Genomic DNA, 24555 nt, shown 5'->3' on the forward strand with positions numbered 1-24555 from the left:
AGGAAGCCAATGCGCATGTGCGTGTTGGCGCCGGCGCCACTGCGCAAGCACGGATCCCGTGGCGTCCAGTTCACACCAGGATCAGCAGCTGAAGCAGCGTGAATCGCTCGAGTGCCGTACTGGCCCCTATTAGACGACGGCGTTTACTGCGGCGTGGACACTCTGCCGCAGGATTAGAGAATCCCGCCCCTGTCTCATCAATTGGATTGGATTGGATTGGATTTGTTTATTGTCACGTGTACCGAGGTACAGTGAAAAGTATTTTTCTGCGAGCAGCTCAACAGATCATTAAGTACATGAGAAGAAAAGGGAATAAAAGAAAATACATAATAGGGCAACACAACATATACAATGTAACTACATAAACACCAGCATCGGATGAAGCACACAGGGTGTAGTGTTAATGAAATCAGTCCATAAGAGGGTCATTTAGGAGTCTGGTGACAGTGGGGAAGAAGCTGTTTTTGAGTCTGTTTGTGCGTGTTCTCAGACTTCTGTATCTCCTGCCCGATGGAAGAAGTTGGAAGAGTGAGTAAGCCGGGTGGGAGGGATCTCTGATTATACTGCCCGCTTTCCCCAGGCAGCGGGAGGTGTAGATGGAGTCAATGGAGGGGAGGCAGGTTCGTGTGATGGACTGGGCGGTGTTCACGACTCTCTGAAGTTTCTTGCGGTCCTGGGCCGAGCAGTTGCCATACCAGGCTGTGATGCAGCCCAATAGGATGCTTTCTATGGTGCACCTGTAAAAGTTTAATTCCCTCTATGGCAAGTACTCTTCTTAGGTAAGGAACCAAAACGCTGCACACAATATTCGAGGCGTGGTCATGCGGAGGCTCTAGACAGTTGCCGCAAGACATCTTTAATCCTATGCTCAAATCCTTTTGCAACAAAGGCCAACGTACCATTTGCCTTCCTAATTGTTTGCTGCACTTGCATGTTAGCTTTCAGTGACTTATGAACAAGGACACTTTATTTTAGATGTGAGCTTGGAGCCAGGGGATGGGCAGGAAAGTGGTGGGATGGGCACTCACTCTACTTCGCCCACCGCGGGAAACAGACCCATCTAGGGCATGTAAAATCCAGTCTCATGTATTAATTCTTTAAATGCTAACCATTCCCTGTCTACTGTCATACTGTTTAATGTAATTCCCTTTAATGTAGTTTCCGAATCTAAAACAGCCATTTTCCCCCTTGTACATTTGTAGTTTCCTTTGTTTACATTCAAGATCCCAGTTTTGGATTGAACTACATCACTTTCAAAATGAATGTAAAATTCTACATATTATGGCCACTCTTCCCTAAAGGTTCCTTTACACCAAGATTATTAATTAGTCCTTTCTCACTGCACAGTACTTGATCTAAATTTCGGGCGCAATCAAACGTCCTTGTTGCGCCCAACTTGGATATTTGACGAAGCTGTTAAATCACAGAGATCTGCGAACCTCGGAACCCATCGCAAGATCGAATGAAAACTCATGAGATGTTGCGATCCGGATCTCGTCCAGCAAGATTAGTAAAGAAACACCACAGAAGAAATTAATGGGACTTCAAGTCAACAAATGCCCGAGATCTGAAAGCAATTGGCTTCAGCGGTAGTGGGTGCATTATTTTTGATCTTCCAGACTTATAGATTCTATAATGCTTCCCATGTATTAGAAAGCAGGAAATGTAACCCTACTTTTCATGAAACTTTGGAGAGAGAAAATGGAATTATATGTCACTTAGCCTGATGTCAGAAGTAGGGAAAATATTTTAATCTATTTTAGGGAATTGGAACAGGGCAGTTACTGTGCAGATTCAACATAGATTTATTGAAGGCAAATCAAGTTCACTAATCCACTAAAGCCGAAGGGGCTGTTTAGCACAGGGCTAAATTGCTGGCTTTGAAAGCAGACCAAGGTAGGCCAGCAGTACGGTTCAATTCCTGTACCAGCCTCCCCGAACAGGCGCCAGATTGTGGCGACTGGGGGCTTTTCACAGTAACTTCATTTGAAGCCTACTTGTGCCAATAAGTGATTTTCATTTCATTTTCATGCTTTTTTGTGGATGTAACTAGTTGGAGGAATAAGGGGGAATGAGTGAATGCAGTGTATTAGCATTTTGAAAGTGCATTCAATAAAAAGCCACATAAAATGTTGTTACACAACATTAGGACTTCATATTTTATCTATTCTTTCAAGAGATGTATAACTACCCATGAACTGAGCCCCCATTTTAGAGGGCAGTTAAGAGGCAACCACATTGCTGTGGGTCTGGTGTCACATGCTGACCAGACCAGGTGTGGACAGGAGATTTCGTTCCCTAAAGGACATTCATGAGCCCGATGGATTTGCACGACAATTGATGATAGTTTCATGGTATCATTACTGAGACTAGCTTTCAATTCCAGATTTTTAATTAATCAATCGGATTTGTGAATTGCATTCAAAGTCCACCAGCTGTCATGATGGGATTCAAACCCATATCCCCGGTGTGTTAGCCAGGCTTCTGGGTTACTAGTCCAGTGATACTATCAATAGGCCTTCATTTCCCCAGCGCCATGGAATGGATAATACATTAGAATAAACTAAGGGCCAGTAAATGGACAAAAATCAGAGTGGGAATAATTGAGCCATTTTCAGCGTGGCTGCAACTAGTGGGGTACTGTCAGTTTCAATGCTTGGCCCTGAGCTATTTATAATCGATATCAGTGACTTAGATGAGAGAGAACTGAGTGTAATATACCCATGTTTGCTGACCATACAAATTAGGTGAGAAAGTAAGCTGTTCAGAGGACACAATGAGACTACCACAGGATGGACTGATCAAATGAGTGGGCAAGAACGTGGCCAATGGAATATCAAATGGAGAGATGTGAAGTTATCCATTTTGGGAGGAAAAATAGAAAATCAGAATATTTTTAAATTGTGAAATTAAGATGTTCTCCAACGCAAATCACAGAAAGTTACAATGATAGCATAGGAAGCAATTAGGAAAGGTAAATGTTCTCAGTTAGAAAATAAAAATAAAAATGTCTTGCTGCAACTCTCTACGGGCTTGATCATACCTGTGAATTTTACTGCTCTAGTGCGTCCCACAGTAGGATCACATGGGAAAATCCTGGCTGACACTTCCACTTTAGCACTGCCCTGAACTGGAAACCTTTCACTCTAACATTAATGCTGGTGTATGGTACGCCCAAAGAGATTTCAAATTTGCCCTGAGGCTAAAAAGGAATATTTTGTTTTGGTGCGATACTATTTATTAATTCTGAAGGAGAAATCATAATCATTCACATGGATTCCTTGTTTCATTGCAGAAGGGAACTGAGGCAGAGGAAATTGTTACAGAATTAAGGCAACCAAGCTTCAAAATAAACAAGACTCTGAAAATTGAGAAAGCCACAATGGACGATGCTGGTGTCTATGGATGTTTTGTGACACATGCAACTCAGGATACTATGAATCTGAAACAGGTTCACATCCATGTTACTGGTGGGTACAAATCATTAGTGTTTGACTATTTTTCTATTTTATTTATTCTGGATGCGCACAAACAAAGACATACACATTTAGAATGGGTCTCTTTGAAAGGTTTTTGAATATATTCTCACCTGTCACATAGGAAAAGTTTTGGTTTGATTACCAAATGCTTCAATCACTGTTACAAATGATGTGGGATTCAGATTTGAAATCCCATTAAATGCTGTTTCCAACACTTGGCTCTAAAATCCCGAGACCACCGCCTCAACTTCACCCTTGCACTTGGGGTTGAGCCCAATGAGATTTTGTGACACTCAGTGGGCATGTGGGCAAGGAAAAGACTCTTGCCATTTCTTCTCTTCACATCCATTGGCACTCCCATGTAGTGGAAGCAGATGCTCAGGTGCTGAATGAAAATGTTGCAACATTTTGCTACTTTATCAAACTTTTAAAAATTCAGATTTCCTGCTGCATCCACATAGGTAGCTGAAAAGAAACAGTGCGGAATTCTCCAATCCTGCCTGGAACAGGTTTGGTGGCGGGAGGGGCGAGAGCGGAGAATCTAGCAAGAGTCAAAATGTCGGAAAGCCGCCTATGTAAAATCACGTTGCAGTTCTCCCAATGGCGGGTTACTGGTGGGCTGGTCACTCTGCTGGCAGCTGGCGTGAATCAGGCCTCCCAACCTTTCCTCATGTCAGCGGGAAATCATATCAGTGTCAAACACGATTGCTAAATAGTGGGGTGCACAAGGCAGTCCTCAGTTCGCCACAAACTCCAAGGTGAGTACAACACTGCCAAAATACTGCGCTGCTCTTGATGCACTTTTTACCATTTGGACAGACCAGTTACGGTCCTTCATCTCTATGCCAAGCTAGTCTTCATTTACAGCACCGTGCTGCTGGGCCTATGGACTCTCCTACGTCACTGTCTCGGATCAGTATTGTGCCTCGGGTTGGGGCCTCCTTCCCCCTGGTGCCACATATCAGTATCCATCTGAACAGCATTGTGGAGCCAGGGCAACAAAGGTCCAAAGTTTGACCGGGGGTGGAATGCGCAATGAGGGGGTGGGAGTGGGGGTGGTGGCAGCCTGACGAAGACAAGGTGGGCAATGTGAAGGAAGACTGTGCAAGGAGGGGGAGGGCTAGGCGAGGGATCGCAACGGCAAACAGAGAGGCAAGGAAATGGGTAAAGAAGACAAACAATGGAAGGCGGAGGGAGGACTGAGGAGAGGGAAGCTGGCACCAACAAGGTTGCATGAAAAACTCACAAACAAGGGGGGAGTTAAAGGGATATCACATCATTTATTGGAAGGAGATGGACAAAGATTCCAGATGCGGTGGGTAGAGGTCCAACTGGGGCACGATCAACTTGTAGGTGATGGATTGGGAGGAGGGTGGTTGAATCGAGGAAAATACTTCTTCTTGAGGTTGCTAGCCTTCTTCTTCTGGGTTGTTGACATCCTGCACAGTCTGGTGAAGGCAGGTGGGCTGGAGAAAGTGAAAAGAGTGTGGATTGGTATTTAAATATGGCGGCAGCTCTTTTGAACAGCCCGCTGAGGATAGGTGAACAAATCAGCTGTCTACCCGCCAGGAAAGTCGAAGAGGAACTCGTGTGTGCATAACTAATGAGGTTCCAAGCACAGAATCTGGGGCGGGATCTAGTCGTTGTGCTCAGCTGGACAAGCTCTGCCGAAACAGCCCGCCACGGCACCTAGTCTCAAACTGGGAGAATTCCACCCACTGTATGAAAGTAGGATAACTTTGGGTAAGTGGGATGGAGCCAAAATCAGAACTGACCAATGTTTCGCTCTCTGTTGGCTTGCTGTCTGACTTCTACGAAAAGCAGAGCATTCTCATAACCATCGGAAAGCATACATTCTCCGAATAAATCTAATTGTCAATGCAATATTACAGTGGTTAAACATGGGAATGAACATATGGGGGAGGAACTAAACATATTGACACATTCTCTAACCACACAATCTCCTGGAAAAAGCCATGGGCTAGATTCTCTGTCACCCGACGCTGAAATCATGATCGGCGATCGGGCGGAGAATGGATTCCGACACCGGAACCAGGGCTGGGGCTGGTTACACGTCGGTCCATCATGCCCCGCCTCCTCCAAACTGGCGTGTCGTTTCAACGCCGTTGGCGCAGCATCGGCTGGCCAGCCCGTGATGCTCCACCCCTGATGGGCCAAGTTCCCGATGGCATGGGCCACATGTGGCCCCAGCGGTCGGGACCCCGGCGTGCCAGCTGTGGACAGTGTCCAATGCCGCCACACTCATCCGGGATCTGTGCCGCTGGCCGAAGGGGCTTCTGCTAGCGCTGGGGGGTCTGATGGGAGTAGGCCAGGTTGTGGGCTGTGGGGTCACGGTTGGTGGGTTAGGGTTCGAGCACGACCTGCCATGCTTTACGGCGTGACCGGTGCAGGTCGTCAGCCCTGCACTTGCGCGACCCGGGACTGGGCCATTCTCCGGCCGTTTTTGGCATGATCCGCGGGGGTTGCACGTGGCGCCGGTGCTAGCCCCTCACCGGTACCGTAATCGGTGAGGGGTTTGCACCGACTCATGAACCTCTCGCGGATTCTCCGTTCACGCCGGCACTTAGCCTCGGAAACGGAGAATCCAGCCCCTATTTCTGTCACTAGTGGTAGCTAGTAGAACATGTTAGATCCTCAGTTTAAAATGATAACCATATTGTGGAAAATTACAAGTTTTTCTGGACTGATGTGATTTATTTGCCATTCTCTTCTTTTTGTCATTCCTAGAGAAAGGATTTATCCATTTGCATCCCAACTATGGAACAAAAGAGTTTGCAGATTTATATGAAGTCAAGCAGTTTGTGGTCAACATTGAGGCTTACCCAAAACCCAATGTATGGTGGCTGAAAAACAATATCACCCTGCTTGACGATAACAACGAGGTGATGATCAACACAGTAAAAACCCAGGAAATTAGGTAAAGCAGGAGACACAGCACAACACCATCCCAATATAGTGAACCACACATAACCCATTTTCGTGGAAGAAATCCATGCAAAACTATTTATCTTCTGTATCATTGTAAAGATCACCAGTTAAATAACTATTCCATCTTCATTTATTATTGCATAGGTTCTCAGCTTTCTGTTTCTCTGTAATAACAGGTTATAAACAATCATGCAGTCTAGAAATTCCATTCCTTCTTGGGGCAGGTGTCAAGCTTTAGGTAGTGGGTGAAGAGGAACTTGAGACCTACCCCCAGGAAGGCGCCATGGCAAATTCTAATGGAGAAATAGTGGATGTCTCTTCTGCTGTGGCTCCTCTTTTTCTCTGTCCGTTTCGGCATGTGTCATAGGAACACAAGAAATTTGAGCAGGAGCCATTTCTCCGATCCTTTGGGCCTGCTCCACCATTCACTAACAAAATGGCTAATCTTCTAACTCAACATTATATTCCACATCATCTCCATAATGCCTGATTCCTTTAGTGTCTAAAAACCTACCAATCTCTGTTTCGCATACTTTCAATGACTGTGCATCCACAGTTCTATAGAATTTCAAAGATTTACAGGAAGACATTTCTCCTCGTCTCAGTCCAAAATGGCCGACTGGTTATCCTAAGACAGTGCTTGCTATTTCTAGATTCCCCAACCAATGGAAGCAGCCTCTCAGAATCTACCTAGTAGACCCCTCTCAGAATCTTACTTATTTGAACAAAATCATCGTATTGAATAGCTTAGGCACTGACATTTGCTCAGTGGTAGCGCTCTCACCTCTGAGTCAGAAAGCCATGGGTTCACTCCAGATAATTCAAGGCCAAGTCAAAGTGGACAGCTCAGTGCGGTAATGAGACACCTGCTGCATTGTCGGGTGGTATTGCCTTTCAGATGAGATGTTAAAGTGAGGCCCCGTCTGCCCTCTCTCAGATGGAACATAAAAGATCTCATAGCACTAGTTTAAAGCAGAAAATTCTTGTGGGTCAACGATTATCCCTCAACTAAATAACAGATTATCAGATCATTTATCTGAAATGAAAATAGAAAATGCTGGAAAAACAGAGCAGATCTAGCAGCATCTGTGGAAAGAGAAACAAAGTTGATGTTTTGAGCCCGTTTGACTCTTCTTCATACCGAGTCATATGGACTGATTGCTTTTTGAGAGAAATTGTCTGCCCTGTTTTCCGACATTGAAACAGTGATGCCATCCTGAGCTAGCTCTAAACTGCAGTCTCTCAATTCACTAAGGTTAAGAAAGTGAAATATTTGGTGCCACTTCCAATTACTGACGCTTTACTTATTATCTGCTGCTGACGTTTTCCAGGTATCAAAGTAATTTAACCCTGATTCGTGCAAAGAAACAAGACAGTGGGGCTTACACCATCATTGTTGAAAATGGAGATAATAGTACCGCTTATACATTCTACCTACAGGTTAAAGGTAAGTGCACAAGCTCCATTGTGCCCTTTAACTAGCCAATATTTGTAGAGCACTTCTTTGAAATGCTAGGCTATGTTAACATGAATATTTGGGATAGTGTCACTTGTAAATTTAAAAGATGAAAAACGTAGGTATATAATGCTGAAAATCCTATAAATGCAGACACTGGAAATGTACAACAGACCCAACAGCCTCTCAAAAGGGAAGGAACAAGCTAATGTTTCAGCTATGGACCAATTGTCAGACAAGGTGGGATCGATTTGAACTCTGAACAGGTTGCAGCCAGGCTGGGGTGGGGAGGGGGGGAGGGAGTGCAAAATGCTTTTGCTGGCCTAAGTTTAAGACTTGTTGCCTCAACTACAAGCCATTGATCAGCTGCCCTGCCTGAAACAGCTCGCAGCAAAGGAAAATTTGTCAAAAAGCAGATAAGCCATGGGATAGGGGTTTCAGGATGGTCCCATAGGAAGAAGGGAAGGTGTATATGTTGGGCACCAGAGCAGCAATATTCCTTATGAGGCTTGAAGGAATACTCCTGTTTCTGCAGGTCACGTGTATCAAGGTTTCTGCATACAAACAGGGTCCTATCACTGATTAACACAAATTCATGAGGCCAGCGCCTACTTAATCCTGTAAGTTAAAATCGCAGTTGTCAGGAAAGGGGTGACTGTCAAGCAGGTAATTGAATTGCTCAGCTTTAGTTGCCTATCTGTCTGTTTTTTGCCAAGCAGGTAAAATCAAAATTGATTTTGGCAGGTCCACCGCTTGCTTCTGACAATTGGTCTCATGTTAATCTATCATTTCATTTTCCTTAGCCATTTAAACAGAGGTTAGGTAAACTCTATTAAGTAAAGAACAAAATGTGACAGGAATTTTATTTCATTAATGGAACAGGACCATAGACTATTGTCTAATTGATCTGTGTGCGAAATGCTTGATATTCTGGGCAGGGTTTACCGGGCAACCCGCCGCGTGTTTTTCGACAGCTGAGGCGAACCACCAGCGGAAGTTTCTGGTCCCGCCGTTGTCAATGGCGTTGACTGCACCCCGCGTTGCCGGGAAACCCGTGTGCCATCAGTGGGATCAGAATATTCCGCTGGCATGAACAGCTGGTAAATTCCGCCCACTAAGTTTATGTGTGACACTTTTTAATTTACTGCAATTATTGACAATTCCATGTGTCATCTGTACCTTTATTGATGTTGATGCAGAATATTTTGAAAGTTGCTATGTCTTCTAGTTGTATTTTGGCAGATAAATACAGATTAAGATTTTTCAATCTTTAAAATTTTTGTTTAAAAGTGCCAGCAAAAATCATCAACCTTGTTGATGTCCATCATGGCTCTGCGAGTGGCCAGATAGTTTCATGTTTGGCGGATGGGACGCCCAGCCCAGAGGTCGAATGGCTCATCTGTACAGATCTAAAAAAGTGAGAACTTAACTATTCAATCATGCAGCATATTTGAGTGAGGAAAATATTTTGAATAAAAAAATTAGTTCCATTAATTTTCACTTCTGTTGGAAAACCAAATGAAAAGTTGCGTTTGTATAAAATATTTCCCTCATCGCTTTCAAGTGGCCAATAGATTGTATTTTAAGTGTTTTAAGATACAATAAATTTTCAATGGGTAATGAAATGAAAACAAGCCTTAACATCCTTTATATCTTCCCCTAGATGTGCAAATGACTCGATGCTCTGGAATGTTCTCCACAACAATTCGAGTGATATCAGTATTGAGACCCATCAGACAAGGAAAAATACTGTGGAAAGCAAGCTGACCTTTCAGAAAGTTGATAACACAGTGGCTGTGAGATGCATTGCAAAGAATGAGCTTGCAGTCGTTGCACGTGAAGTCAAACTGGTGGCTCACAGTAAGTAAGGACTTCTGTTACATCCCGTACAATGGGGAATTGTCCCATGAGTGGCATAATGTCTTCCAGTAAATCGCATTGCAGAATGCTTCATTTGGACTAGAATAATTTCAGGTGCATAAATACCATGCAAAGTTGTACACGATTACCTGGGGTTGTAGTTCAGGAAATAACAAAGGTTTGTGAGGTTGTTGCAAAAACGTTGAGTTGCAGAGCTAAGATCATTCAATATAAAACTAGAAATATAAGCCGGACCTTGTACAAGGTTTTGTTTTGTCTACATCTCGAATACTGTGCCTACTTTTGGCCATCCCTGTATAGAAAACAGTCTGGTTGTGGGGTTTGGCAATCAATTCATATCTATTTTAAGGATTTTTGTTATGATAGGTTTCATGAATTGGGACTTTTTAAACTCTGGAAAAGCATTGACTTTGAGGGGATTTGATTGAGCTTTTCAAAATAATGAAGATATAAGATTCTGTCCACTAGACAGGATATTCAATTTGAGCTCATCCAAATTCTACTATCCATAACTGAACTTGCACCAAGTCCCAGTCACACACTCGCTCTGCCCCCAAGCTCACTGACCTACAATGACTCTAGCTACGCTTCAATTTTATTGGAGTTTCACTGCCTGAAGCGGGATTATTATCTACCCGGAAAACCTTGCTTCATCATGCATGTTGTACCATTGCTCAAAATAAACTGCGGTCAAGTCAAAAACTGTTTAAAAAATGCAAGATGACACATTTCCATGCTGTTCTTAAACATGAATTGGGTAAGCCAAATTCTACTGATAGGATAACATCATGGCTTATTAACTCAAAGTTCATTAAATTCTCTTCATAGTAACAGGCAGAATTAATGGATTTGGAAAGCTTGGCCAAATATAAATAGGGCACTTTACAATTTTGGCTGTTGGATAATCACTGATAACTCAGATTCTGCCCAAAATTCAATTTTCTAACTAGTCGTGAACTTACTGATAGTTGGAAGATAATCTTCATCATCTTTAATGAAGGTACCTCAATAAGTGCTTTCAATGCAAAAATACTTATCAACTATAAAGCCCATAATGTTAACCTTCAATAATTTACGTGCTTTGTCAGCCGACAATTTCCTTTGTGAAGCCCAGTGTAGGACTATTCATTAAAACACAAGCTGCTACTGAGCAAGAAATTCATCCAAGAGGCAGAGGTGTCTCATTTGATCCTCAGTTGAACTTCTAATCTCACTTGTACTATCACTAGATCTATTTCCACTTGACTTTGCCCCTGTCTCTGTTTATCTGCTGCTGAAACACTCATCCATACCTTTGTACCTCTAGACTGGTTTTTTTTGCACTGAGTGCTGATTTTTGGTACATTTGAGTGCTATCGTGAAAGTTTGGTGACTGAGAGAGTATAAGGGTTCATTTTTATCGCAAGTCTAGTCTTTCTTTTATTTAGTTAATTAACTTAAAAGTTGCTGTTTGGTTTAGAAGAAGGTGAATTTTCAATCAGCTTTAAACAAAGGTTCTACTTGTAGGTACTTGCAGCTGGAGCTTGTTAATTAGTTAATTGGATTCGGCCAGTTTTCAGAGGCTAGATTCACAGTATCAAAGTGAGCCAGCTACAGTGCAGACTTTGTTTGCACTGAGTGCTGATTTTGGGTGCATTTGAGTGCTACAGTGAGACTTTGGTGACTGAGAGAGTTAGGTGAGGAGGGAGCAAGATGCTCCTTTCATTTCATTTCCTAAAAGAGCGAGAAGGGAGCCAGGAGTTTACAGAGAGTGCAGCTGACTGGGAGCAGAGTCGGAGGGCGGAGTTCCAGTTGGTCCAGAGGGCAGCGATATTCTGTAAGGTAAGAGGGGATGGAGGCTAGGGCAGTTGCATGTTCCTCCTGTAGGATGTGTGGTGAGGGATACCACCGGTGTCCCCGCTGACTATACCTGCGGAAAGTGCACCCAACTCCAGGGATCCCTCATGGCTGTTCCCCTTCAAAACAAGTATATTGTTTTGGATGCTGTTGGGGGGATGACCTACCGGGGGAAGGCACTAGCGGCCAGGTCTCTGGCACTGAGTCTGGCTCTGGGGCTCAGAAGGGAAGGGGGGAGAATAGAAAAGCAATAGTAATAGGAGATTCAATGGTTAGGGGAATAGATAGGAGATTCTGTGGTTGCGAGCGAGACTCCCAGGAGGTATGTTGCCTCCCGGGTGCCAGGGCCAGGGATGTCTCGGATCGTGTCTTCAGGATCCTTAAGGGGGAGGGGGAGTAGCCAGAAGTTGTCATCTCTGGTTTGTTGCCGGTGCCACGAGATAGCGAGGCTAGGAATAGGGAGAGAGTGCAGTTGAACACGTGGCTGCAGGAGGGAGGGTTTCAGGGATTTGGATCATCGGAGCGCATTCTGGGGAAGGTGGGACCTGTACAAGCAGGACGGTTTGCACCTGAACCAGAGGAGCACCAATATCCTGGGAGGGAGGTTTTCTAGTACTCTTCGGGAGTGTTTAAAATAATTTGGCAGGGGAATGGGAACTGGATTTGTAGTCCAGCAACTAAGGTAGCCGATATTCAGGACGCCAAAGCGTGTAATGAGGCAGTGGGGAAGGTAACACTGACAAAGGAGAGTACTTGCAGGCACGGGGATGGGTTGAAGTGTGTATACTTCAAAGCAAGAAGCATCAGGAATAAGGTGGGTGAACTTAAGGCATCGATCGGTACTTGGGACTACGATGTGGTGGCCATCACGGAAACTTGAGTAGAAGAGGTGCAGAAATGGTTGTTGGAGGTTCCTGGTTATAGATGTTTCAATAAGATTAGGGAAGGTGGTAAAAGAGGTGGGGGGTGGCATTGTTAATTAGAGATAGTATAACAGCTGCAGAAAGGTAGTTCGAGGAGGATCTGCCTACTGAGGTAGTATGGGTTGAAGTCAGAAATAGGAAAGGAGCAGTCACCTTGTTGGGAGTTTTCTATAGGCTCCCCAATAGCAGCAGAGATGTGGAGGAACACATTGGGAAACAGATTTTGGAAAGGTGCAGAAGTCACAGGGTAGTAGTCATGGTTGACTTCAACTTCCCAAACATTGAGTGGAAACTCTTTGGATCAAATAGTTTGGATGGGGTAGTGTTTGTGCAGTGTGTCCAGGAAGCTTTTCTAACACAGTATGTAGATTGTCCGACCAGAGGGGAGGCCATATTGGATTTGGTACTTGGTAATGAACCAGGGCAAGTGATAGATTTGTTAGTGGGGAAGCATTTTGGAGATAGTGACCACAATTCTGTAACTTTCACTTTAGTAATGGAGAGGGATAGGTGCGTGCAACAGGGCAAGGTTTACAATTGGGGGAAGGGTAAATATGATGCTGTCAGACAAGAACTAAAGTGCATAAGTTGGGAACATAGGCTGTCAGGGAAGGACACAAGTGAAATGTGGAACTTGTTCAAGGAACAGATACTACGTGTCCTTGATATGCATGTCCCTGTCAGGCAGGGAAGAGATGGTCGAGTGAGGGAACCATGGTTGACAAGAGAGGTTGAATGTCTTGTTAAGAGGAAGAAGGAGACTTATGTAAGACTGAGGAAACAAGGTTCAGACAGGGCATGGAGGGATACAAGATAGCCAGGAGGGAACTGAAGAAAGGGATTAGGAGAGCTAAGAGAGGGCATGAAAAACCTTTGGTAGGTAGGATCAAGGAAAACCCCAAGGCCTTTTACACATATGTGAGAAATATGAGAATTACTAGAGCGAGGGTAGGTCTGATCAAGGACAGTAGCGGGAGATTGTGTATTGAGTCCGAAGAGATAGGAGAGGTCTTGAACGAGTACTTTTCTTCAGTATTTACGAATGAGAGGGGCCATGTTGTTGGAGAGGACAGTGTGAAACAGACTGGTAAGCTCAAGGAGATACTTGTTAGGAAGGAAGATGTGTTGGGCATTTTGAAAATCTTGAGGATAGACAAGTCCCCCGGGACTAATGGGATATATCCAAGGATTCTATGGGAAGCAAGAGATGAAGTTGCAGAGCCATTGACAATGATCTTTTCGTCCTCACTGTCAACAGGGGTGGTACCAGGGGATTGGAGAGTGGCGAATGTTGTGCCCCTGTTCAAAAACGGGAATAGGGATAACCCTGGGAATTACAGGCCAGTTAGTCTTACTTCGGTGGTAGGCAAAGTAATGGAAAGGGTACTGAAGGCTAGGATTTCTGAGCATCTGGAAAGACACTGCTTGATTAGGGATAGTCAGCACGGATTCGTGAGGGTAGGTCTTGCCCCACAAGCCTTATTGAATTCTTTGAGGAGGTGACCAAGCATGTGGATGAAGGTAAAGCAGTGGATGTAGTGTACATGGATTTTAGTAAGGCATTTGATAAGGTTCCCCATGGTAGGCTTATGCAGAAAGTAAGGAGGCATGGGATAGTGGGAAGTTTGGCCAGTGGATAACGTAGTGGCTAACCGATAGAAGTCAGAGAGTGGTGGTGGATGGCAAATATTCAGCCTGGAGCCTAGTTACCAGTGGCGTACCGCAGGGATCAGTTCTGGGTCCTCTGCTGTTTGTGATTTTCATTAATGATTTGGATGAGGGAGTTGAAGGGTGGGTCAGTAAATTTGCAGATGAAGATTGGTGGAGTTGTGGATAGTGAGGAGGGCTGTTGTCGGCTGCAAAGAGACATAGATAGGATGCAGAGCTGGGCTGAGAAGTGGCAGATGGAGTTTAACCCTGAAAAGTGTGAGGTTGTCCATTTTGGAAGGACAAATATGAATGCGGAATACAGGGTTAACGGGAGGGTTCTTGGCAATGTGGAGGAGCAGAGAGATCTTGGGGTCTATATTCATAGATCTTTGAAAGTTGCCACTTAAGTGGCTAGAGCTGTGAAGAAGGCCTGCTAGCGTTCATTAGCAGAGGGATTGAATTTAAGAGCCGTGAGGTGATGATGCCGCTGTACAAAATCTTGGTAAGGCCACATTTCGAGTACTGTGTGCTGTTCTGATCGCCTCATTTTAGGAAGGATGTGGAAGCTTTGGAAAAGATGCAAAGGAGATTTACCAGGATGTTGCCTGGAATGGAGATTAGGTCTTATGAGGAAAGGTTGAGGGTGCTAGACCTTTTCTCATTAGAACGGAGAAGGATGAGGGGGCGACTTGATAGAGGTTTATAAGATGATCAGGGGAATAGATAGAGTAGACAGTCAGAGACTTTTTCCCCGGGTGGAACAAACCATTACAAGGGGACATAAATTTAAGGTGAATGGTGGAAGTTATAGGGGGCATGTCAGAGGTAGGTTCTTTACCCAGATAGGCATGGAATGCACTGCCTGTGGAAGTAGTTGAGTCGGAAACATTAGGGACCTTCAAGCGGCTATTAGATAGGTAGATGGATTACGGTAGAATAATGGGGTGTAGATTAATTTGTTCTTAATCTAGGACAAAAGTTCGGCACAACATCATGGGCTGAAGGGCCTGTTCTGTGCTGTATTTTTCTATGTTCTATGTTCTTCTAATATACTGCTGGTTGGTCTCCTACATTCTACACTTAGTTAACTTGAGGTCATTCAAAACTCTGCTGCCCGTGTTTTAACTCACACCAAATTCCGTTCGCCTATCACCACTATGCTCACTGACCTACATTGGTCCTGGTCAAGCAACAACTTGGGGCGATAGTTTTTGGCGCTGCCGTGGCGGATTCCCCTGAAGTGGATGCGACTCATCAGCCAAAAGTTCATTGATTTTGGCAGGACTGGAAGATTCCACCAGCAGACGGGCGGGATAATTCCTGCCTTGATTTTAAAATTTTCATCCTTATTTCAAAATCCTCCAAAGTCTTCACTATCTCTTTAATCTTTCCCAACCACATCCAAAATGTTTGTGCCCGTCTAATTGCTGACCACTTGTGCATTCCCAATTTAAATTGCTCCATCATTGGTGGCTATCCCTTCAGTCACTTAGTTCCAATCTCTGGTATTCCCTCTCTGTACCTTGTGGCCTCTCACTTTCTTCCTTTAAAACCCTCCTTAAAACCTGTCTCTTCAACCAAGCTTTTGGTCATCTGACCTAATATTTCCATAAGTGGCTCTGTGTCATATTTTGTTTAACAGTGCTCCTGTAAAGTACCTTGGGATGTTTTATTACATAAAGTGCTATACAAATATAATTTGTTGTTGTTTGTCGGTTGCTCTGTTAAGTAGGATAGCTGTTAAAAACTGATGTGCTGAAGTCCTTATGAGGGTTTTACGTGGAAATCAAGGTTCCACGGTTACCTTGGGCAGAATGTTATGCTCCCCTGTGGGCTGATTTGCAGGTGGGGTGCCTGTAAGATTCCTCATGTAGCCTTCCCGCTGCCCTCCTGCCTGTCCCAACCTTTCAACAAATTCATACGGCGAGGGCACCGAATTAATGGCCACTTAAGGGCATTTTATCCTGCGAGAAGAGGTCAGGGACGGACTGGAAAATTAACCTGTTTGAGTCTCGGGCAGGAAAGCCTTGGTAGGCCTCATCATTGTCCTCCTTTTGCGACCAGGCCCCTCAACAGGTCTACAACGCCCTACAGCCTCCCTCACCATCACCCATACCCTTCCTTGCAGGTCTCCCCATCAAGACCCCTGTGCTCCCTTCCTTCTCAGGGTCTCTTCTCCCGTCCCCAACACATCACTCCCTGCATCTTTCTCCATCTTGGTTCTGCCACTTAAACCAGTGGGTCTGCCTGTAGTCCCATCAGTGGCCATCGCCCCCCCCCCCAAAGGCACTGCTGGGGCTACACAGCTATCACCCAATCAGATTGGCTGGAATTGGGACTTCCTCTCAAGTGAGGGGCAGAAGTCCCGGGTTCATCCAGTGAACATATTGCAGCTGATGCTTCAGGTGGTGGCATGGGAAACACTTGGGCTGGATTCTTTGTTCCCCCCCGCTACATGTTTCTCGTTGACACACTGTTCACTGGCGATGGGATTATCTACTCCCGCTGTTTGCCAATGGGATTTCCCATTGAAGCCACCCCGTGCCACCCGAAAACCCACGGGCAGGGCGAGAAAGGAGAATCCCAATGGCCGGAGAATTCCGACCACTGCCACTTGTTAAATTCTTCCCTTTCTCTTTTAATTTTCAGATGAGCCTTTTCAACTTAAAACATTAATAAAATGTATAACACTTGGAATAACAGCCATTTAAAACTTATTTACAGACCTCCATTCTGAACTGACGGTGGCTGCAGCAGTCTTGGTGTTGTTGGTTATTCTGATCATTTCTCTGATAGTGTTCGTTGTAATTTGGAAACAGGTAAATATAGTTTTAAAGCCCATTAATGTTAACATTCTTAAAATGCAATTGAAACAAAAAAAAAATTCAAATAAGTGTAATCTTTGGCATAAATGTGTGCCTTTTACAAAATGACCTGATGACTTTTTTAAGTGTGTAAAGTAAATTAGCTCAATAGGTTAAGCAAATGGCTTGCAATTGGGAAAACAAAGGCCTCTAGACCTTCATTGCAGTGTTAATGTAAGCCTACTTGTAACACTAATAAAGACTATTATTATTATTACGGTTAACAATGTAAGTGGAGTGGGGTTAGGCAATCCCGAAAATTGGTATCCCACACTTTATGGGACGTGGCATGTGGTTGCTACAGGAGTGTCTGGTGAGATCAGGTGTATTAGCTAACCAAGGATTAGATGTGAGATCCAGCTGAGGCTTCTATCCCAGAATCAGGACCTGCAAAACTGAAAATACATTTTTTCAAATGAGAATTTCATAGTGGTCCCATTACAAAGAAGTCCAGGGAGGCAGCTAGAAAACTTTTCTGGAGGGGACCGACATGCCTATCCCCTATTTTGGACCCCCTCAACTGGAATTCCGAACATGAGGAATGCGTCAAAACTACTAAAGTAATTGATCCCACCCTTTACCCCGCAAAATTGGTGGCATCCATGTGGAAGATTGGGAGTAGTTCCAATGCCAATACTTATGCCAAAATTTGCTGTCTCACAATATACAATTTAAGATTTTTTAATAGAATTCTTACAGCAGCCTAATATAATCTCAAAAAATTATATATACAAAAAATGTAATTGTACTTCATTGGAAACATTTTAATCACAGATAATTTGATGGCACAACAGGACACTGATGTTAATGTAAATAATCTTAATGGTGCAAAGTAGATACACTTTAATATGCTTACAATATAGTCTGCTTAAGACTGGAGAAAAAAGAAGATTCTCTCATTCCAGTCTTGATTTATTGTTTTGTACAGAAACCAAGATATGAGATAAGATGGAGAGTCATTGAATCAATAAGTCCAGATGGGCACGAATATATTTATGTTGATCCCATGCAACTTCCCTATGATACACGATGGGAATTTCCAAGGGATGGACTTGTCCTTGGTAAGTCTTCATTGCTTTGGATCTCATAGGATTCTGTTTTTTTTCTGAAAATTTAAGTACCCAATTCTATTTTTTCCAATTAAAGGGCAATTTAGCATGGCCAATCCACCTAACCAGCATATCTTTGGATTGTGGGGGTGCAGACACGAGGAGAATGTGCAAACTCCACAAGGACAGTGACCCAGGGCCGGGATTCGAACCACTGGCCACATGCTGCCCCAGAGGATTGTGTTTTAACCATGAATCCTCCTAGCCAGTAATTGCAATTGTTCAAATGTTAGGTAACAGGGTTGTTGAACTTTTATAAGGCCACAAGGAAACCACACCGAGTAGTTCAAAGAAACTTAGGGTGCGATCTACTGGCCACGTCCTGCCGGAACCGGGGAGCAATGGGGCGAGTAGATCCCGGGAAAGGCCTCCACCTGGATTCCCAACGGCTGTTACGTCTCGCAAGATATCATGATTCGGTCCCACCCACAATGGGGTCACCCGGTATCTACCAGCCTCACTGAGGAGACCCCAGCCGGGCGTCGTTCAGTACTGGTCCCCACAAACGGGGACCAGGCGGAACAGTACCTGGAGGGGTCTCCCAGGCAATCAAAGGTCCCTGGGTGGTCGGCTTCCGGGCAGGGTGGCACCCTGGCACTGCTGGTGCCACCTGGGTACCTTGGCACTGCCAGCCTGACACCCTGGCAGTGCCACCTGGGTGCCAACCTGGAATTGCCCCGGCTCGATCCCGGTCCTGGGTCGCTGTCAGTGTGGAGTTTGCACATTCTCCCCGTGTTTGCGTGGATCTCACCCCACAACCCAAAGATGTGCAGGGTAGGTGAAAATGCCACTCTAAATTGCCCTTAATTGGAAAAGAAAATGGGTGAGGTGAGAATGACTGTCCTTGACATCAAGGCAGCATTTGACCGAGTATAGCGTCAAGGAGCCCTCGCTAAACTGGAGTCAATGGGAATCAGGGGGAAAACTCTCCACTGGGTTGGACTCATACCTGACACAAAGGAAGATGGTTGTGGTGGTTCGAGGTCAATCATCTCAGCTCCAGGATATCACTGCAGGGGTTCCTCAGGGTAGTGTCCTAGCCCCAACCATCTTCAGCTACTTCATCAATGACCTCCCTTCCATCATAAAGTCAAAAGTGGAGATGTTTGCGGATGACTGCACAATGTTCAGCACCATTCGTGGTTCCTCAGATAATGAAGCAGTCCATGTCCAAACGCAGCCGGACCTGGACAATATCCAGGCTTGGGCTGACGAGTGGTAAGTTACATTCGCGCCACACAAGTGCCAGGCAATGACCAACTCCTACGAGAGAGGATCTAAACGTTGCCCCTTGACATTCAATGGCATTACCATCACTGAATCCCCCACAATCAATATCCTGGGGGTTACCATTGATCAGAAACTGAACTGGACTCGCCATATTCGTACTGTGGCTACCAGGGCATGTCAAAGGCTCGGAATCCTATGGTGAGTAACTCACCTCCTGACTCACCAAGGCCTGTCCACCATCTAAAAGGCACAAGTCAGGAGTGTAATGGATGAGTGCAGCTCCAACACTCAAGAAACTCGACACCATCCAGGACAAAGCAGCCCGCTTGATTGCTCCTCCTTCCACAAACATTTAAACCCTCCATCATCGACGAACAGTGGCAGCCGTGTGTACCATCTACAAGATGCACTGCAGTAACTCACCAAGGTTCCTTAGGCAGCACCTTTCAAATCCACAACCACTACCATCTAGAAGGACAAGAGCAGCAGCTACCTGGGGATTCCACCACCTGGAGGTTCCCCTCCAAGACCCTCACCACCCTGACTTGGAAATATATCACTGTTCCTTCACTGTCGCTGGGGCAAAATCCTGGAACTCCCTCCCTCTCAGCACAGTGGGTGTACCTACAGCTGAATGACTGCAGCGGTTCAAGGAGGCAGCTCACCACCACCTTTTGAAGGACAACTCGGAATGGGCAATAAATGCTGGCCTAACCAGCGACGCCCACATCCTGTCAATGAATAAAAATAACTGGAATGGAAATTGATCGTCTTGACTTTTTTGTTCTGTCAGTTTATGATAATGTCCTGAATCATAAATTGTTTATTAAATTATTTTTATCACATTATTCATCATATTATTTGTGCTTTCTTAAGGTCGAATTCTTGGGTCTGGAGCCTTTGGAAAGGTAGTTGAAGGAACTGCATATGGCTTAAGTCGCTCACAGCCTGTTATGAAAGTCGCTGTAAAGATGTTGAAATGTAAGTGAAATCATGTTATAGATTACGCAGCTGGGCTTGGCCTGACGTCAACGTACTTTGAGGGATTCTTAAAAACTGTGGCAATATGGTTGCAATACATTTTTAAGTGGATTTTTTAGTATATGTGATTTTGTTTTGTGAGAGTTGCCAGTTTACAGGGGTAACTGTTTTGTAAAGTACAAGGCCAGCATGGTGGAAAAGACAAATGGAAAACACAGGCTGAGATTTTCCAGCCCCACTCTGGTGGGTCCCAGTCAAAAATCCATTAACTTCGGCACTTGTAAATCCTACCAGTGGGTGGGGACTGGAAGATCCCGCTGATGCGCTTTCTCATGTGTGGGAAATAGAATCATAGAATTTACAGTGCAGAAGGAGACCATTCGGCCCATTGAGTCTGCACCGGCTCTTGGAAAGAGCACCCTTGGAAAGAGACCACGCCTCCACCCTTTCCCCGTAATCCAGTAAACCCACCTAATGTTTTTGGACACTAAGGGCAATTTATCATGGCCAATCCACTTATCTGCACATCTTTGGACCATGGGAGGAAACCGGAGCACCCGGGTGGAAACCCACGCAGACAAGGGGAGGACGTGCAGACTCCACACGGACAGTGGCCCAAGCCGGGAATCGAACCATGGACCCTGCAGCTGTGAAGCAACTGTGCTACAGGCAGAGCTATTTTGAACTGTTGCAGTACACTTTGTCATGGAATTGGCCGAGACTAGAGAGCTGCTATAGCCTAGGACTGGGTTCTCTGTTGCGCTGGCAGCACACCCATGCCGCAGGTTTCCTGGCGGCATGGGGTGGCCACAACAGAACCCCATTGGCAGGTGGCGGGAAAGGAGAATCCCGCTGCCAGCGGAGGCGCGTTGCTGAGGAACACACGGCTGGCGGACCGGTGAATCCCGTCCATAGTGATGGTAAAGGAAGACTGACAAAAGGGAAGGGAAGAAATAATATTAAACGTTCTTTCAAAAAGTTTGCACGTCCTCCTCATGCGTACATGAATTTCCTCCGGGTGCTCCAGTTTCTTCCCACAATCCAAAGACGTGCAGATTAGCTGAATTGGCCATGCTAAATTGCTCCTCAGTGTCTAGGGATGAGCAGGTTAGGTTATGGGATAGGGTGGGGTGGGTGAAGTGGACCAGGTAGTGTGCTCTTTCGGAAGGTCGGTGCAGACTTGATGGGACGAATGACCTCCTGCACTGCAGGGTTTCCCTGATTCTCTGATTATATGTACTTTGCATTTAATGTTATTTGCTTTTAAAAGTAATCTACTTTGATAAATTTGTAGTTTTGTTTTAATAAAACATACATATTCTTGCAAATTTTGAATTGTGTTATTTGTGCAACTTGCCATTTTCACTTAATATTTAATAGCTGACTAGTATTTGAAATGCTTTCACAGCTACAGCCCGATCCAGTGAGAAGCAGGCCCTGATGTCAGAGCTGAAGATAATGACTCACCTGGGCCCACATTTAAACATTGTCAACTTGCTAGGAGCATGTACCAAAGCAGGTGAACTTTGCCTTTCATGGTGTTTCCCCTGCCCCCTCCCCCCCCTCTGTGTATTGTGGTCTGAATCCATCTTTAAAAAAGGATCTGGAAATATTAACAGGCTATCAAGTTGAGATTCAAAATTCCCTTTCAGCCAATCCATCCTTGTATCACTCAACACAATATTGAGTAAAATTTGTTTAATTCTGAAATGCATGGCACTAATTCTATTTTTCTATCCAATAGGTCCTATCTACATTATCACTGAATACTGTTTCTACGGCGATCTGGTAAACTACCTGCATAAGAACAGGGATAGCTTTATAAATCGGTACTCTGAGAAATGCAAAAAGGAAGTGGACATTTTTGGTATAAACCCTGCTGATGAAAGCACAAGAAGGTGAGTCACGTCAATGGCTAAATGGCAATATAGCTCTTATAATCTACTTTTTAATAAGATTATAATAAGATCAATAAAATCAATTCATCATCTGAACAACGTACTCTCTTTAAACAAACTATGGTGTGGCTTGATTATTTTGTGTGCATTAAGAGTAATGTGGGGGACCTGGGCCGAGATTTTCCAGCCTCTCCCTCCCACACTGCAGCGGGTTTTCCAGTGGCATAGGTGGGTCGCCATTGGGCACTTGCGGGATCTTCCGGTCCCGCCAAAGTCAATGACCATTTGCGTTGCCCGCCAGGGTTGGAGGGAGAGGGGTGGGGGGTCACCTTTGGTGGGACTGGAAGACAGGAAGGGCAGGAAGATCCCGTCCCGAGTGAAAGTTCTTCAGAATAGTGTTACACTTAAAAAAAATTCTGAATGCTTTTTTGAAGATATTAAATAAAATAAACGCTATCCAGCAGATGAAGAATGATAAGACATGTGGTTGGGACAACATTCCTGCAGAGATCAATAAAGCTGATGGTCATGAACTCTTGCTCAAATTCTCAGGCTTTTTGGAAAAATCTGGGAAGAAGAGATCATACTGCTCGAATTCTGCAATGCCACCATTGTTTCATTTTTTAAGAAAGGTGATAAATCAATTTGTAAGAACTATAGAGGCACATTCTGTCTGTCCACTGTGAGAAAGATCCTCACACAAATTCTCCTGAACTGCAGCCTACCCCACAGAAAAGCCATAATTCTGGAGTCCCAATGTGGTGTCCGGCCATCTTTGTCGGCTGTCAAAGAAAAGAGTCTGGAACAATGTAAAAAACTCTACATGGTCTTTATTAATCTGTCAAAGGCCTTTGAATCCATCAACCATGAAGCCCTTTGGAAAGTCCTCCAGGGATTTGGATGTCCAGCAAAATCTGTTACTGTCCTGTGACTTCTGCATAGCAGTATGACAGCAACCATCCTTTGCAAGATTGGAAACTGAGCCCTTTCATATCTGGATTGGCATCAAGTAAGGCTGTGTGATTGCACCAACTGTCTTCACTATTTACCTCAGCCTGGTTATGGAACTCACTCCTGATTAACTTCCGCAAGGGGTCATGATTGTGTTTCAACTCACTGGGAAACTTTTCTATTTCCATAGACTGAGAGACAAGACTAAGGTGACTCTCTCGTCCATCCATGACATGAATATGCCAATGATTGTGCTGTTGTGGCCCACACTGCAAGTAACATTCAGAGCACCGTCAAACTTTTCAACTCTGCTACAAAGTGTTTGATCTCTCACTCAACATCAGCAAATCCAAAATCTTCCACCAGCCTTCCCCCAGACAAGCATCTTCAGCTATTGTTATTGATGGGGTGACTTTAGAAGTTGTTGAACACATCCCAATCTCAGAAGTTGTCTTTCTTAAGTGGTCTCCAACTAAATGGAAATTCAGCAGCAGATCAGCCATACCAGCACAGTCTTCCAAAAATTGTGCAACTTGGTCTTGATAACAGAGATCTCCAGAAGAGGACAAATATTTAGTCTACAATGCTATTGTTGCCACTAGCCTTCTATATGGCAGTGGGTCACCATCCAAAGGCACCTCTGGGTGCCTGAGAATTTTCATCAGCCATGTCTCCGCAGGGTCGCAAAGTCAAGTGTAAGATAGGTGAGAAAACTCCAACATCCTTACTGAAACCTACTCCACCAGTCTCACAACCAGGATCATGTGAAATGAACTCCACTGTTCTGGATACGCATCTGAAGCAGATCCCCTTTCCACAATTTAAGGATAGTATTTGGTCTTGAGGTGGCAGAGACTATGGGGCGTCATTCTCCGACTCCCCGCCGGGTCGGAGAATGGCCGTTGGCCGCCGTGAATCCCGCCCCCGCCCCCGCCGAAGTCTCCGAAGGGAGAAAAGTCGGCGGGGCGTTAATGGCGCCGCTGCCGCGGAGAATGTCACGGGTCTGCGCAAGGCAGCCGATTTTCGGCCTGCCGATATTCTCCCTTCCGGATGGGCCGAAGTCCCGTCGACGTGATGACCGTTCACGTCGGCGTGAATCAAACCTCCTATTCATCGGCGTGACCCGGTGCTCCAGGCTCACGCCGACCAGCGAGGAGGTGAGTGACGGCCTGGGGGGTTGGCTCTGGGCAGGAAATGGCGTGGCCGCAGACTGATTGCCTGAGGAGAGGTGTGTCTCGGCTTGTGTGTGTGTGTGTGCGGCCGTGGGGGGGGGGGAGGGGGGGGGGTGGTTAGAGTAGGTTGGGCTCCGGGGGAGTGCCGGGAGGGGGTCCGTGCCGGGGTGGAGGTT

General features: G+C 45.1%; 1 protein-coding gene across 2 annotated transcripts in view; it reads left to right on the plus strand.

Annotated features, from left to right (window-relative positions):
* Positions 1-24555, plus strand: part of pdgfra (platelet-derived growth factor receptor, alpha polypeptide) — a 90729-nt gene that overhangs the window by 38056 nt on the left and 28118 nt on the right. For both annotated transcript variants that reach the window (XM_072496776.1, XM_072496775.1), the window contains exons 6-15: positions 3296-3470; positions 6228-6417; positions 7760-7875; positions 9175-9301; positions 9548-9744; positions 16899-16993; positions 17967-18099; positions 20254-20358; positions 21767-21877; positions 22103-22256. In XM_072496776.1, the coding sequence (XP_072352877.1) occupies positions 3296-3470; positions 6228-6417; positions 7760-7875; positions 9175-9301; positions 9548-9744; positions 16899-16993; positions 17967-18099; positions 20254-20358; positions 21767-21877; positions 22103-22256 (1403 nt within the window). The remainder of the gene's footprint in view (positions 1-3295; positions 3471-6227; positions 6418-7759; positions 7876-9174; positions 9302-9547; positions 9745-16898; positions 16994-17966; positions 18100-20253; positions 20359-21766; positions 21878-22102; positions 22257-24555) is intronic.

Source organism: Scyliorhinus torazame, chromosome 3 (assembly GCF_047496885.1).
Source record: "Scyliorhinus torazame isolate Kashiwa2021f chromosome 3, sScyTor2.1, whole genome shotgun sequence".
NCBI lineage: Eukaryota > Metazoa > Chordata > Chondrichthyes > Carcharhiniformes > Scyliorhinidae > Scyliorhinus > Scyliorhinus torazame.